At 46.8% G+C, this 12,923-nt stretch overlaps 6 protein-coding genes across 6 annotated transcripts in view; 2 read left to right on the plus strand and 4 right to left on the minus strand.

Moving 5' to 3' along the window:
* Window positions 1-3,013, minus strand: part of LOC131893085 (zinc finger SWIM domain-containing protein 5-like) — an 11,066-nt gene extending 8,053 nt beyond the window's left edge. Inside the window, exon 1 of the mRNA XM_059243023.1 lies at window positions 2,458-3,013. Coding sequence (XP_059099006.1) covers window positions 2,458-2,824 — 367 coding nt within the window. The 5' untranslated portion in view covers window positions 2,825-3,013. The remainder of the gene's footprint in view (window positions 1-2,457) is intronic.
* Window positions 3,014-5,168: 2,155 nt separating this feature from the next.
* On the minus strand, window positions 5,169-6,163 carry LOC131893112 (uncharacterized). The gene has a single exon (XM_059243056.1). The coding sequence runs from the start codon at window positions 6,161-6,163 to the stop codon at window positions 5,243-5,245; it is 921 nt and encodes a 306-aa protein (XP_059099039.1). The 3' UTR covers window positions 5,169-5,242.
* Window positions 6,164-6,428: 265 nt separating this feature from the next.
* LOC131893121 (thioredoxin, mitochondrial-like) lies at window positions 6,429-6,947 on the plus strand. The gene has a single exon (XM_059243068.1). It carries the CDS (start codon window positions 6,429-6,431, stop codon window positions 6,840-6,842), a length of 414 nt encoding a protein of 137 aa, XP_059099051.1. The 3' UTR covers window positions 6,843-6,947.
* Window positions 6,878-9,913, minus strand: LOC131893104 (cystinosin homolog). The gene is made up of 8 exons (XM_059243047.1): window positions 9,540-9,913; window positions 9,163-9,466; window positions 8,223-8,363; window positions 8,061-8,160; window positions 7,873-7,992; window positions 7,315-7,603; window positions 7,149-7,251; window positions 6,878-7,080 (listed from the first exon to the last, which is right to left on the minus strand). The coding sequence occupies exons 1-8, from the start codon at window positions 9,583-9,585 to the stop codon at window positions 6,948-6,950; spliced, it is 1,236 nt and encodes a 411-aa protein (XP_059099030.1). The 5' UTR covers window positions 9,586-9,913; the 3' UTR covers window positions 6,878-6,947.
* Window positions 9,914-10,048: 135 nt separating this feature from the next.
* Window positions 10,049-11,696, plus strand: LOC131893111 (bifunctional peptidase and (3S)-lysyl hydroxylase Jmjd7-like). The gene is made up of 4 exons (XM_059243055.1): window positions 10,049-10,552; window positions 10,623-10,773; window positions 10,844-11,148; window positions 11,213-11,696. The coding sequence occupies exons 1-4, from the start codon at window positions 10,501-10,503 to the stop codon at window positions 11,650-11,652; spliced, it is 948 nt and encodes a 315-aa protein (XP_059099038.1). The 5' UTR covers window positions 10,049-10,500; the 3' UTR covers window positions 11,653-11,696.
* Window positions 11,662-12,884, minus strand: LOC131893108 (SAP30-binding protein-like). Its single transcript, XM_059243051.1, has one exon. It carries the CDS (start codon window positions 12,833-12,835, stop codon window positions 11,723-11,725), a length of 1,113 nt encoding a protein of 370 aa, XP_059099034.1. The 5' UTR covers window positions 12,836-12,884; the 3' UTR covers window positions 11,662-11,722.
* Between the last annotated feature and the right edge of the window lie 39 nt (window positions 12,885-12,923).

Consider the following 12,923-nt stretch of genomic DNA (forward strand, 5'->3'; position numbering starts at 1 on the left):
GGGGGGGATGAATACGAGTTGTACTTGGGTTTGTAGAACGTCAGTCCTCCGTCCATTCAGTCAGTCATGTACCTTAGACTCGGGCGACCCGGCGAACTCACAAGATAACCACTTCAACAATAACAACGACAACGACGACGACGACGACAAGAAGAAGTGCCAGTGGTGTGGTGAAGGCACCCCAACGTAGCGGATAAAAGAACACTTCGGAGGCAGAGGATAGGAGAGGGAGTGAAGAAGTACCACTGAACAGGAACGGAGCGCCCTACCAAGTGCCTGAAGCAATCCCCATATGAAAAACATAGGCTACAAGACCAACTCCGGGATACTCGTGGTACACCTGGATGATTGGAGAACACCATGAGCAAGCCCCCGAGTCAGGCAAAAACGATGGGAGATTCCAATCGCATATGGATGGAAAAAAAGATCTTCCTGCTTGAGAGCATGGCACTGATTGCGAAGTAGAAGATCATTTACAAAAAAACGCAACAATTTCTTGGGTTTCATTTGATGTTTTGATATAAAGACTTAATATAAGACAAGTTTAATCATTTCCTGTTGTATATACGGTAAGTTTTGTACGCGGAAATTAGAATGGACTCCACTGCAACCATCTACAAAGTTGGAGATGAGCTTAGTGAGATTGTTGGACGCACAATATCTCCTCAAACTGGCAGTTCCTTTTCCAAGGTCTTTGAAACCATCTTTGGCCAAGAAAGATCCCTGTTTCATGTTTCCCGTTCTTTTTCTATAAAAATCATCTGGCACTAACTCTGACTGCTGCGGTTGATGCCCCCTCCCTCCAGTTGCACTTTTCATACTAAACGATCCTTCAGCCAATGAGAGACCCTCATAACAAACCCCAATGGAGGAAGGGGGTCCAATGGCATAGAGACACAGCCTTTCTCCATCCAAGTACTCAACAATAAATAGCCTTTGCTCCAGAGTCTGAGACGGGTGGGCCATGGCTAATACTCTCTTTCTCTCTCTCCCTGTTCCACCGCCTCACAATCATTGGCACAGTATACAAAGTCCATGTGTGCGTGTGTCTCCCATGTACGGGAATACACTGAATGGATGGATAGATACTACTCGGTGATGAGAAGCCTTAAAGGATGAACGGAAAGTCGAGGGCGCTCAGTTCAGTCTCGGGTTGTTCGGTTCCATGTTGGTCCCATGGAACACCACGACGACTAAGGGGGAGGCGGCTTCTTGCCCTTTCCGCTTGCGCTCGACTCGCCCAAGCAGTAGCCAAAGAAAGACATCGACAGGACATGTCAGGAGTATCAGCGGCGGCAGCAACACTTGGCTAGAACCCGCACTACTTTCTACATACAAGTTTAGGATCATTATTATACAGCGAATAGAAGCAGAAAATACGATGACGGGACCACTGCTACCACTAGTACTAAAATTCTTTAGTGTGTGCTTTCAACCCCGTCTTCTACATATTGGAACTTGTAAAAGCTCTCTTGGCACTCAAAACATCTCGTTGGAGAGGATCGTAAAAACGAGCCCGGGGATGGTGGCTGGGCTCGTAAAAAAGTCCTGGCCTCAAATTTTTTGCAGACCCACCGAGGTTTTCGTAGGAAGAGAATCTCATCTTGAGATAAGAAGAAAATTTTCATAAATAATGATCCTGAAGCCTCGTGCCAGCTTCAGTACTGTACAGTAGATCTGAAAATTACCATCATTTCCGCTAGACAATATTAGTAGCGTAGTATCTGAAAAATTCATGAATATATTCTTTCTTTTTTGGAACGGACCGCTCTTCACATATTCAGACAGTATGGTCGGGTATGAACTTTCCCCCAAACTGCCATCGAATTCTGTTACACCACACAATTGGGAACGCTTTGATCATTGTTGGATGGTGCGCAAAGCTAGCAAGCGAGGGATTTTGTTTGTTCTGTCCAATGAATGTTCCCTCACATCACCATCCAGCTCCGAATGTAGTGGAGCAGTAGAAGGAAGATGCAGTTGCACCGAAGTGGAGACCCACCACTAAACTACGAGTACCTACGTACGGTCTGTTATTACGAACATTCAGTACAGTTTCGCCATCCACTTTACCCAAAATGTTTTCTACTCGTACTTGCAGACTTCTTACACATACCGCACACCAGAGTCTAGCCGTACATGCCCAGTACTGTACTTGGAGTCTGCGCGAGCAATTCGTGCATGCTTTCCTTCTTGATTTTATGGGGAAAGAATCGCCTCTTGGGATTCCACCACTTCTGTTGCTGGATGGTAGGTTATTCTACATACTGTGGGTTCTCGAGGGTACGAAAAAAGAGGACCAAAGAAGGGAACGAACGAACGAGGGTTGAACACGACCAGACATCTCAAACCCATTCACGCACACTTCATATCTTGCTACACTTGAACGCTCCAACTTGGAACCATGGATATCATTTGACAGGTGTTATTGACTAGTTCCCCTAAATTGGAACTTACCGACTTGTAGCACATCTTGCACACACCCTTGTTCCAACAATTTGATCCCTCGACAGAACGGGGAGTTGTGATATTCTTGAGAACTGGAAGGGACCTGGGCCTGTGAAGAGTACATACGAATGTCCCTCTCGTTTCGTGGAAATGACCAGAAAATAACCCGTTGTTGGACCGGTTCGGGGATTCGATCATAGGTCTCCTCGATCTGCTGAAAAGGAATCTTCTGAGCTACACACTTGGCACAGATATCCAAAAGTGATTGAGGATTCACTTTGGGCATGGCTTTGGCAGTCCGAACTTCACTGGGGGATTTTCGCTTATGCCTCTTGGACATGGAGCGGGTCTGATTGAGCTGCTGTGGATTGAGCATGGTGGAAAAACACACACGAATTGCCTATTTGTACTGCGGGAAATCCAATGGATCGAGCTGATCGAGCTCCCCACTAACTGAATCTGTCTGAAACCTTCCACTGGCGTCTCATTTTCTTTGAAGTCTCTGTGGCAACTAATATTTTTCTTGCATGATCGAGAGAGGTGCTGTTAATCCCCCTTTCATCCCGGGCCAGCTAACGTGTTCTCCTCCGACCCGGCTTTCCGCTGTCTGAATCCCGATCTGACTTTGAAAGGTGGGGTGGTGGTGGTGGTTGTGCTCGAGGTGGAGGAGGTGATCGTGCACGCCACGCTGGAGGAAATCTCCCCATCGCTGGCGGCGCTCCACATGGAAGCCACCGAATCCCAGAGACTACAGAACAAAATGTACAGCCCTGCGAGCGACAACACCATTCGGAGAGAGGGTCCAAGTCCCACACGCCGCACAGCTACCTAACAGCCTGGAACAACATTTTGAGGGGTGACAGATTTGGCGCGCGCGCAAGAGCAACGAGGAAGGGGAGAAGCACGGGAAAACTTGAGCTCATCAAGGGGAAGTCGCTCCATTTGCGCGTGGTGCGCAAGAAGATCCAAGTCCGATCGAAGATGAGGAACAATATGTGAAAAGAAGACGGAAAAGAAGTGCAACTCCGTACTCTGTCGTGTACACGCCAAAGGCATCGAGATCGAGGGTGGGGGGTGAAATTAAGACGCTCGGGGTCCATTTCTTGTTCCAAAAGAGAGAGCGAGAACGTGAACGGCGATTGACTACGAAAAGGGAACAAACACCACGTTGATGACACCCGTTTTCCCACTTGTACTTTGCGCTCTTGGGTGTATGGATTGGTCGCATTGGTGGAGGCACTTTCAAATTTGCGCAAATGTTCATGATGGTTGGTTGTTCTGCGAGACTGGGCATGCCCATTTCGTCTTCTCCCTTCGGAATTTCACTATTGAGGAGCTTGCGTGTGATCCTTCGGGGTTTGGAACACCGCTGATTCATCTCGAGCCTGTCTCTGGTCGTCGTAAAACGAATTTCGAAGGGTTATTCATTGTGAATGATGAGCCTTGATAAACACGTTTCATGAATCACTGCAAATGTTACAGGGATAGGGAGAAGCGTTTGAATGAGCCATTCATTCGAAAATGTGTTATTTATCAGGTTACGTTTCCCGATGATGCGGCCACAATATGAAGCGACATAATTTGAGCATTTTGGGGGGTGGGGGGTTGATTTGGTTTTCACGGATTTTTCTAACCGGTTCAGGGAATGCAGCGCTCGAATGTAGCCCTCCCAGTACAATTTTATACGATATTTGGTCTACCAACAAATTTGAGTTGGCAGACCGAGCTAGTCCTTGTATTTAGAGTTGATCTGGAATGCTACCTAAAAATTTGTCCAAGTCAGGCTTGAAAGCTGCTACCGGATTGACAACCCATTTATTCCCTACGAATATTAAAGGGAAGCAATAAGGAAGAAGCTCGAGAAAGAAGAGAGTTGGACTTCTTGGTTCGAACTAGTCTGTTTTTTCGAGGGCTTGAGGGTGCTCTCAAAAGGCACATTAATCCTCGAAATTTTCCCACTAAAATTATTACATCATTGTTCGCTCAAAAAATTGCAGTATTCTATTTAGCGGTTGGGTTTTCCAATTTGAGGTGTGACTAAAAGCTTAGTGCAAATTTGATAGCTAGCGTTTCCTTAAATAGGCATTGGTTTTCATGAAATTGCAATGAACTGCACAAAATATTAGTTATATGAAGCTCATTTATAGAATATGGCACCCAAAATATGCATTTTTGATATGCTATAAATTGCCCAATACCTTATTTTGAGTTAATATAGCATCACACATTGTAACAAAAATAATTCATCTGGGTGTCTGAGATGAAAAGTGTTCTTAATATGTTAATTAATTTGTGGCAAATGGTCTTCAGCGAATTTGGTTGCCAATTTTGACAAAAGCTGGAAAATTCAACTTTCAATAGCTAAGTAGCCACTTTATAAATGTCCATGAAATTTCTACTTAACAACATGTAACAACTTACATGTCTAATGATTTTGATATTCTGCACTTTTAGTCTGATGTGCCATTAAGTGCGTTTTAAGTGTCATTTTATAGCTTTTTGATCGACAACTGACTTTTGTTTTTGCAAAACAGAAATTGAAATTCTTGATTTACTGATATAAAACATCGTCTTTAAAAGTCTTGAGAGCATAGTTGAAAGTTACTTAACGACATTATAACCCCGTGGCTCATAAACGCAATTGTCCAAGATGTCTAGCGAAAGACACCCCAGACACCATTTGAAATGCTTGCTACATACAAAAAATAACATCTGACAAAGAACCTTGACACGATATACTGAACATAAAAGAAACATGCATTTATGGTGAGATCACAGGGTTGGCATACTAAGACTAGGGTTTGACATTAGCCACGGCTTCGTACATATCTAAGAGTCGCTTGATCTCCTTCAATTGCTCGCCCAACTTGTAAGCCGGGGCCATGGATTTGTTGAGCTCCTCCACTTTGGCCATGACTTGGTACATGGATTTGATATTATTGTCCACCTCGTCACAAGTCTTGCACACACCATCCCGATAGGTTTCGATGGTCTCGACAGTGAGAGCAGAAATGCTTTGCAGGATGCCGGACAGGTTCTCCACCAATCCATCCACAGAAGTAGCCAAGAGTCGGGCATCGTTCTCGAGACTGGCCAAAAGTAGGGGATCGATTGTGCTCGGTCGGCCATCCCGGCGGCCATCCTCATCGTTGGCATGGGAAAGTGGGCGGAGCCGTCGTCGGGGACTCTCCATTGGGGACAAGTTGGGTTGGTCTTTATGATCTTGTTGCCACTGGAGTGAATCTTGTACAAGCTTGGAAGTCAGGTATTGGGTGGTAGCATTAGCCGTGTCATCCCGGGGTAGAACGATGGCCAGGTCCGCCTCCGGAGCGCCGTGGCTAGTTTGATTCTGGCCTGGGTCGGAGGGGTCGTGCTCGAGTCGATCGACGGGCAGTCTTGGAACGAACAATTGCTGCTCTTCGCGCTCCAATGACGTTAAGGCCGTTTCGGGCGGCATTTGGGTATCAAATATCTCGTGGTAAGAAGCCGACATGTCGCTACAACTCCCACCCGCCGCTGGTGCTCGAGCGGGGATGGGAAACGCCCCCGAATCCTCCTGATCGGGCGAGCTATCGGAGGACGAGTGAGCGATGACCAAGTCGTTCATGAGATGAGCTAAGCCAGGTTCCTGTGTATTGTGAGCTCCGAAGGGCCGATGCTCCACGGTTGGGGTCCTCTCGTCCATGCTGGTGATCGAGGCCAAACTTGGGTTCATCTGTGAGGGTGGCCTTGTCCCACAGCCTTGGATCTGATGGTCCTGATTCAGTCCGTCGATCCTCACTTGACACTCTCATCAGAGAAACAAAAGTGACATCTTGGGATATCACGCAACCTCTTTGGGGTAGATTGCCTAGGCACACGCTCGCCAGATACATAGATAGATCATAGATCATAGATGCAAGAAGTCAAGAGAAGAACAGCAACGTAAACATTGATTCGGAGACCTTCTTCATCCATCCACTTTGTTTGAGCCGAGAAACATGTTCATCCAGAAGTTGTTGTCCCAGCAATGGCCCGTGGGGCGTGGCTTGATTCATCGCTGTTTGTCTACCTCGCTAATTCGACGCGATACTTTCACCATTCAAGATGAGGACGATTTTAAGGAGAAGGTGTTGTCTAATCCGGATCCCGTGATTGTCGACTTTAGTGCCACCTGGTGCGGACCTTGCAAAATGCTCACTCCCCGTTTGGATGCGGCTATTGCCGCCACGGAAGGAAAAGTCCATTTGGCCGTGGTGGACATTGATGAATTGGGTGATTTGGCCATGGATCACGGTGTTCAAGCCGTGCCCACTGTGGTCGCTATGAAAGGAGGCAAGGCGGTGGATAAATTTGTGGGCCTCTTGGATGAAGACAAACTAGCCGCTTTTGTGGACAAGGCTCAAATGAGCTAATCGATATGGCCCGTCTAAGATGAACCGTCTTTGGGTTTACAACGGAAAAATAAACTCTTTATCTTTAGTTCATAGTAGAAAATAAAATCCAAATGTTCTTGTTCATTAGTTGGAAAAGTTTTGGTAAGGAGGAGGCCTGCCCTGTTCCCGGTCATCGTCTTCAAAGGTTTGATCGTCGTTTCCATTGGCTGCGGGCTCTTCATCTTCGCTCGCCAGAGGTTCGTGGGGCACGGCATTTCTGAAAGTAGCAAATAAAGACGGGAATCAAAAGATGGCAAAGCTCTATTGCTCCCACGTCATTGTTACCGGTAGAACACGTAATGTTGAAGCATGAAGAAAACGTCGAAGAGTATTGAGAAAAAACCCAATCCGAACTTGGTGGGATCGCCAAATATCGAGCCCCAGTCATCTGGAAATATGTTTAGACGACATCTTAAACTTTGAACGGGATGAAACGCCCGAATATTCCTACCGTTGTTGTAAGCCAAAATTAGCATTTGGCAAATACTCAAAGTGCCGCCGGTAAAATCCAAGAGGATGTTGCCGATGCTCCAGCCATGCGTGCTTTTGCGTCGGTAGTTCATGAAAGCTTGCGGGACATATTTGATGAGGGTAATGCCCAACTTGGCATAAGAGCAAACGTATAAGAAATCCAGCCACAGCATCACATGGCTCAGAGACAAACACAGACTCACAACGATCGCCAATCCAATCGCCGCCATGATCAGGCCACATGTTTTGGAGACCGTTTGATGGCCTCGCTACAAAGAAGTAACATTGCGAGCAACAGTTTGAGAATAGCCCTCCCTTACATGGCAACGAACGAGGATTCCAAGAGGATTATCATATCATATGATGTTCGGTTTTCTTTTAATTCTATTTATCGTATCATATGGTAACAATCTAATTGCATTTTTCAACAAAAAATGTCTTAAGGTGTCAAGTAGCTAATAAGACCTTGAAACCCCCCGATTTCGAGCAACCAGGATAGAGTGCGATTTTACTGGAGGCACAATCTTTGGATACATACCTCGTAGATGAGGCATTGTCCCATGGTAATCAAGCAACATACCACCGCGTGCAAAGAGAAAATAACGTCGTTCAATTGCACGGGGTTGATTCCAGTTGGATGGCGGGCAAAATATTCATTCTGAAACGAAAACAATAATGAGAAATGTGTCTATGCTCTCGTTCGAGATTAATTGTGGCACAACTTACTTGAATAGGAGTTATGTAATAGAGCGCGACGTTGAACACCCCGTAGAAGACGAATCCCATGATATTCAAGGCCAAGAAGTCGAAGTTCAAGCCAACCACACTAGATATCAAATGAAAGGGGTAAACACGGGCTAGGGAAGCTAGTCCTTCCCCTCAACACACCTTTGCCTTTTCCAGTTTTGAAAGATTTGCGGATAGAATGAGGCTGACCAAGCCACGAAGTAGAGCCACCCCACCACATCGCTCACCACGTTCAACCATTCAGCCTTGGACACCGTGATTCGGATGAAGGCATTGCGCACACTATAATACAAACAGTATGAACTTAAAAGCAATGAAATACAAGCAATTTCGACATGGAACTTGTGGCAACGTCGAATCACCCGCATGTTTTCCTCAGATTACCGACAATTTCATCCTGCGCGGAGGCAAATAAGGAAACACTTGTGATAATGCCAGCTACGATAATCATCCAACACCACCTCCAAACATGAAAACTAGCGATTATGTGCTCGATCAGCTCAAATGAAGAATCGATCTCGGATCTCATCGCCCTTATGACCTCATGAACTCTCGGATCTTCTGGTCTTTTGGCTGACTCGGTACTTTTTAAGTGGACAAGCCACGAACGATACCAAATGTCATTTGGAACACAAGAGCTTCATTATTGACCCTGGCAAAGGCCATTAGATAAGTTTTTTACGGGCGGTATCTAACGGCAGTTGTGGATTTATTTACCAACTTTGAATCCATTCAATTAAATTCAATTAAATGTTGCTCAAAGAAACCTTGAAATTTAATTTGTTTGAGCTTGCTTGAAGTTGAATAAAAATGAATGAATCACGGGCTAAAACTACAATTGAAAGTACACAAGGCTTTTGAAATAAAGATCTGGACCAAATAAAACGAGAAAAAAAATTGAGCATAGCATTCAAGTATTTTTTACAGTGAGCCAATGTATGACAATGAACTCAAGTGTGCAGATATTTCAATATGCGTTTCGAAGCGACGATTTCTCCTCCACCAACATCGTTCTATGTTGTTGAGATATTATTACTCTCAATGTATCAGCCTAATCCGAGTAATAAATATTCGCTCTTACTCTAAATCCGTATCTGAGCTGTGCAGGAGAAGCACCGTTTCCCCGGGGTTCACGGGCACCAACGGGATGAAGAACGAGGCCACGGGGCCCACCAGATCGAGATCCGAAATATTGGCCACAATGTTCCACGTTTGGAACTCAAAACTCACGGTGGCCGCCAAAGTCGTGTCGTTAGTGTGCAGCTCAGCGGGTACGGTGGCATTCTGGCCCAGAATAACGTTCACTTCGGGCGTGTCCACTTTCAGCACGCCGTGATCAGTGGCTTGGACCGCCACGGACCCAGCCGTGGCCAAGAACCAAATATCTAAGTAGGGTGTGGAGAACGTTGGGTAAAATAACGGGTGAACCGATGGAAAAAATAACATTTCTCACGGTACCAAATAACAAGATCCAAGGTAGTATTAAATGGACTGGGAGTGCCATATCTAATGGAAGCCAGTGAACGCCCCCTCAATCTAAGAACAGGAGGATAATCTTGCGTTTCCCACATACGATGAGAGGAAAGATAACTTCGCGATATTTTTTTCCAAGACAAACAGGGATGCAAATAGACACGAGCAGATTTCATGATTTGATTCGATCAATCCCATTTTGACGACCAGGAAACGCCATTAGCCGCCCTCTTCCATTAGATTTGGTCTAACAAAGAGACAACCAAGAGACAAATGATGGTTGTTTAAACATCGTTTCGTCTGTCAGATGTCCATTTCTAAAGTACGCTAAGTCCGATTGGCCACCTTGATCATGAGATCGGTTTGTTGATACACAAACACTGTGACAGTCTGTCATTGAAACGAAAACAAAGAAGGGACAAAAACGAGTTTGGGGATGGTTTCTCCGGTACGAATGAGTGAAATTACTGTAATTTGTTCCTTTTTTCTAACACAGAAAATAGCGATTCTTATACATCTAACTCGTAATGGTGTAATTTCAACGACCCCCAAAGCTCCCAAAATTACTAGATCTACTTTTGAATCCCTAGAATAGCCTTTTTTCATTTTCTCAAAACAAGTGCATAGGGAAGATCAGGGCTGAAATCTGTGTGGACGCATCTACTAACTATTTCCCCACATCAAAAGAATCTTCTATACAACCATTAATGTGTTTTAAAACTAATCTGCCCGGCTGCCCGGCTCGGTGTCAATAATCTTGGGCACGTTGGCTCTGTGATCTAAGATTTGACCTTAGATTGTTCCATGCGTGCCAGCAAGAAAATGGGCCGCATTTAGCCCTGGGGGAGGTAGATTTCTCTTGAAGCACTACTGTAATGAAGGTTGTTCCCAACGGCCCAATGAATTAAATTAGCATTGGCAGATTAAGGGCTTGAAAACCAGTCTCATGGATCCACGAGTGAAACCATCGTTAATCCGGTTATCGGAAGATGCGCGAGGTAGAAACGAGAAGAGATCCAAACGAAACCGGATGCTTTGGGTAGTATGACCGCCTTCGGTTCTCTTTAGATTATCACCTAACACCACGGGTGCCGGAAATTGACCATATCACATGCACGGAATTCCTTCGTCAATATGTTGGACCGAATCAGCCCGTACTCATTAAGCATGCCATAGACCATTGGCCCGCACGGAATCGCTGGACATCGGATTACCTTAAGTACCAAATCATTCAACAGACCATCACGATCTCTTCACTGCCATCCCTAAATGCAATGCTCGAATTTTAGGTCTCAGATGCAAGATCGTGCGATTGGTGTGGCACTCACGCCCGATGGATATGCGGATGCGCCCAAGGACGGGCTATTTGTCATGCCGCACGAGCAAGATATGATCATGGCGGATTTCTTGGACGCTCTCGATCATCCTCAGGATGGGATCATCCATTACATCCAACGCCAAAACTCGAATCTAACCCGCGAGTTTGAGCCTTTGAGACAGGACGTGTTGGAACTCGATTGGGCCTCGGCTGCCTTTGAGTCCGATCCTGATGCCATTAACTTCTGGATGGGTGACGAACGGGCGGTCACATCAAGTGAATATCTCGACCCTTGGGCTCAATTGGGCGTTAATTTAAAAGGTGGTTTTGGCGTTTTCAGCGCATAAAGATCCGTACGACAATATCTATTGTGTGGTCCAGGGCCACAAGGATATTATTCTTCACCCGCCGTGTGATTTGCCCTGGATGGATTACCGACTCTACCAGCCCGCTATCCATGTCAAGACCCGTTCAGGTTTCACGGTCCAATCGTTGACTCATACTCCACCCATCCCGTGGATTGCCGTGGACCCGCTCGACCTACGAACTCAATCCGAAGATTACCGCCAGTTGGCCCACCCCATGCACGTCCGCGTGGAAGCCGGAGATGCCTTGTACCTACCCAGTTTATGGTTTCATCACTTACGACAAAGTCATGGGTGCATGGCCGTGAATTTCTGGTACGATATGAAGTTCGATGCCAAATTCACCTATTTCAATCTGCTTCAAAATCTCTGCTTTCCGGATGTCTTCCAATTGGAATCGGACACCTCAACTTGACTCACCAGATGTGATTCAATTCATCAATATATTTGAATATCAGAGCCATGATCGCGGGCGAGAACGGGATTTACTTTTTGAGCGGGCCAAAGGCGGATATCGTCTTGGCTAACGCCCCCGAGGGCGCGACCGAAGGCGCAGCTTGATCCCACTTGGATCGCCGTTTTGTGGTTGAGAGCGACGAGGCCGAGTTGGAGTCATCTCCGCGACGAATTGAGGCGGACGAAGCCGCATCTGACTTGCTTTTTTTGGCGGCTTTTTCCCGCCGCTCAATGTCAGCGTCCTGAACTTTCCGGAGCTCCTCGTAGTACGACTCTTGGCCAAAGAGATGGCCGTCGTAGAGGTCCTTGGGGAAATTGGTGCCGTGCTCGTCGATGCCGCAGAACTCGATGAGCTTCTCGTAAATACTGGGATTGCGAAAACTTTTCTTTTGCTGGATGTAGGCGTTCATGTCGAACCCGCGCTCCATCTTCCGTTTGTACAAGTCTTGGATGCTCTTCTGCAGTCGGGGATCACACATACCCGCGGGCTCGGGCGGGAGTTGCACCCCGCCACTCCAAGCCTCCACCTCCACGGTCGACGAGTTCAAGGTCTCTTCCTGCTCCTCGTTGTCCTCGTCATTGGGCGGGTGGTCAGTCTCCGGCTGGCGTGTTGCCCGACCTGCTTCCGTCTGACTGTCCGGATTCGAGTTGTCTTGATCCGAGTCCAGATCCATAGGAACCACTTGTGAGCTACCTGGATCCTCGGCCGAGGCCGTGGCCGCATCTGCCATGGACTCACCCGTAATTGTATTGGAAGCCTCTTTGTCGTTGTCGTCGTCGTCTTCTTCGCCCTCAGTTTTGCTCTCATCTAAGCCATCTTCTTCCACGTAGGATACCAGGCGGGTCTTGTTGGTTTTGGTAGGAGTGGACACGGCCGAGCCCTGATTGGAGCCGCTGGGTTGGGGTGTGTTCTGGGCGGGAGCAGTGGCCGCCGACGGGGCGATCCCAGGTTGTTTCTCGGGCGAATCCTCATGCTCCTCTTCGGAGTCCGTGTAATCGGCGGTGAGTGAGGCCAAAGCCGACGACATTGTGTCGGGTCCAATCTGACTGGGCCCTTTGAAGTACAGAGGGACAGAAACGGCGGCACAATGGAACTTGGAACGGTTGGGAGGAATCGTTTGTTGACGATCACACTCTCTCATCAGTTAAGTGACCGAAGCACTGATGAAGTCTCTGCTCCATTGCCCGTTTCACAACAAAAGCAGAGGTAGAGGGATTTCAGGGTGACCA

This window comes from Tigriopus californicus, chromosome 2, assembly GCF_007210705.1.
Source record: "Tigriopus californicus strain San Diego chromosome 2, Tcal_SD_v2.1, whole genome shotgun sequence".
NCBI lineage: Eukaryota > Metazoa > Arthropoda > Copepoda > Harpacticoida > Harpacticidae > Tigriopus > Tigriopus californicus.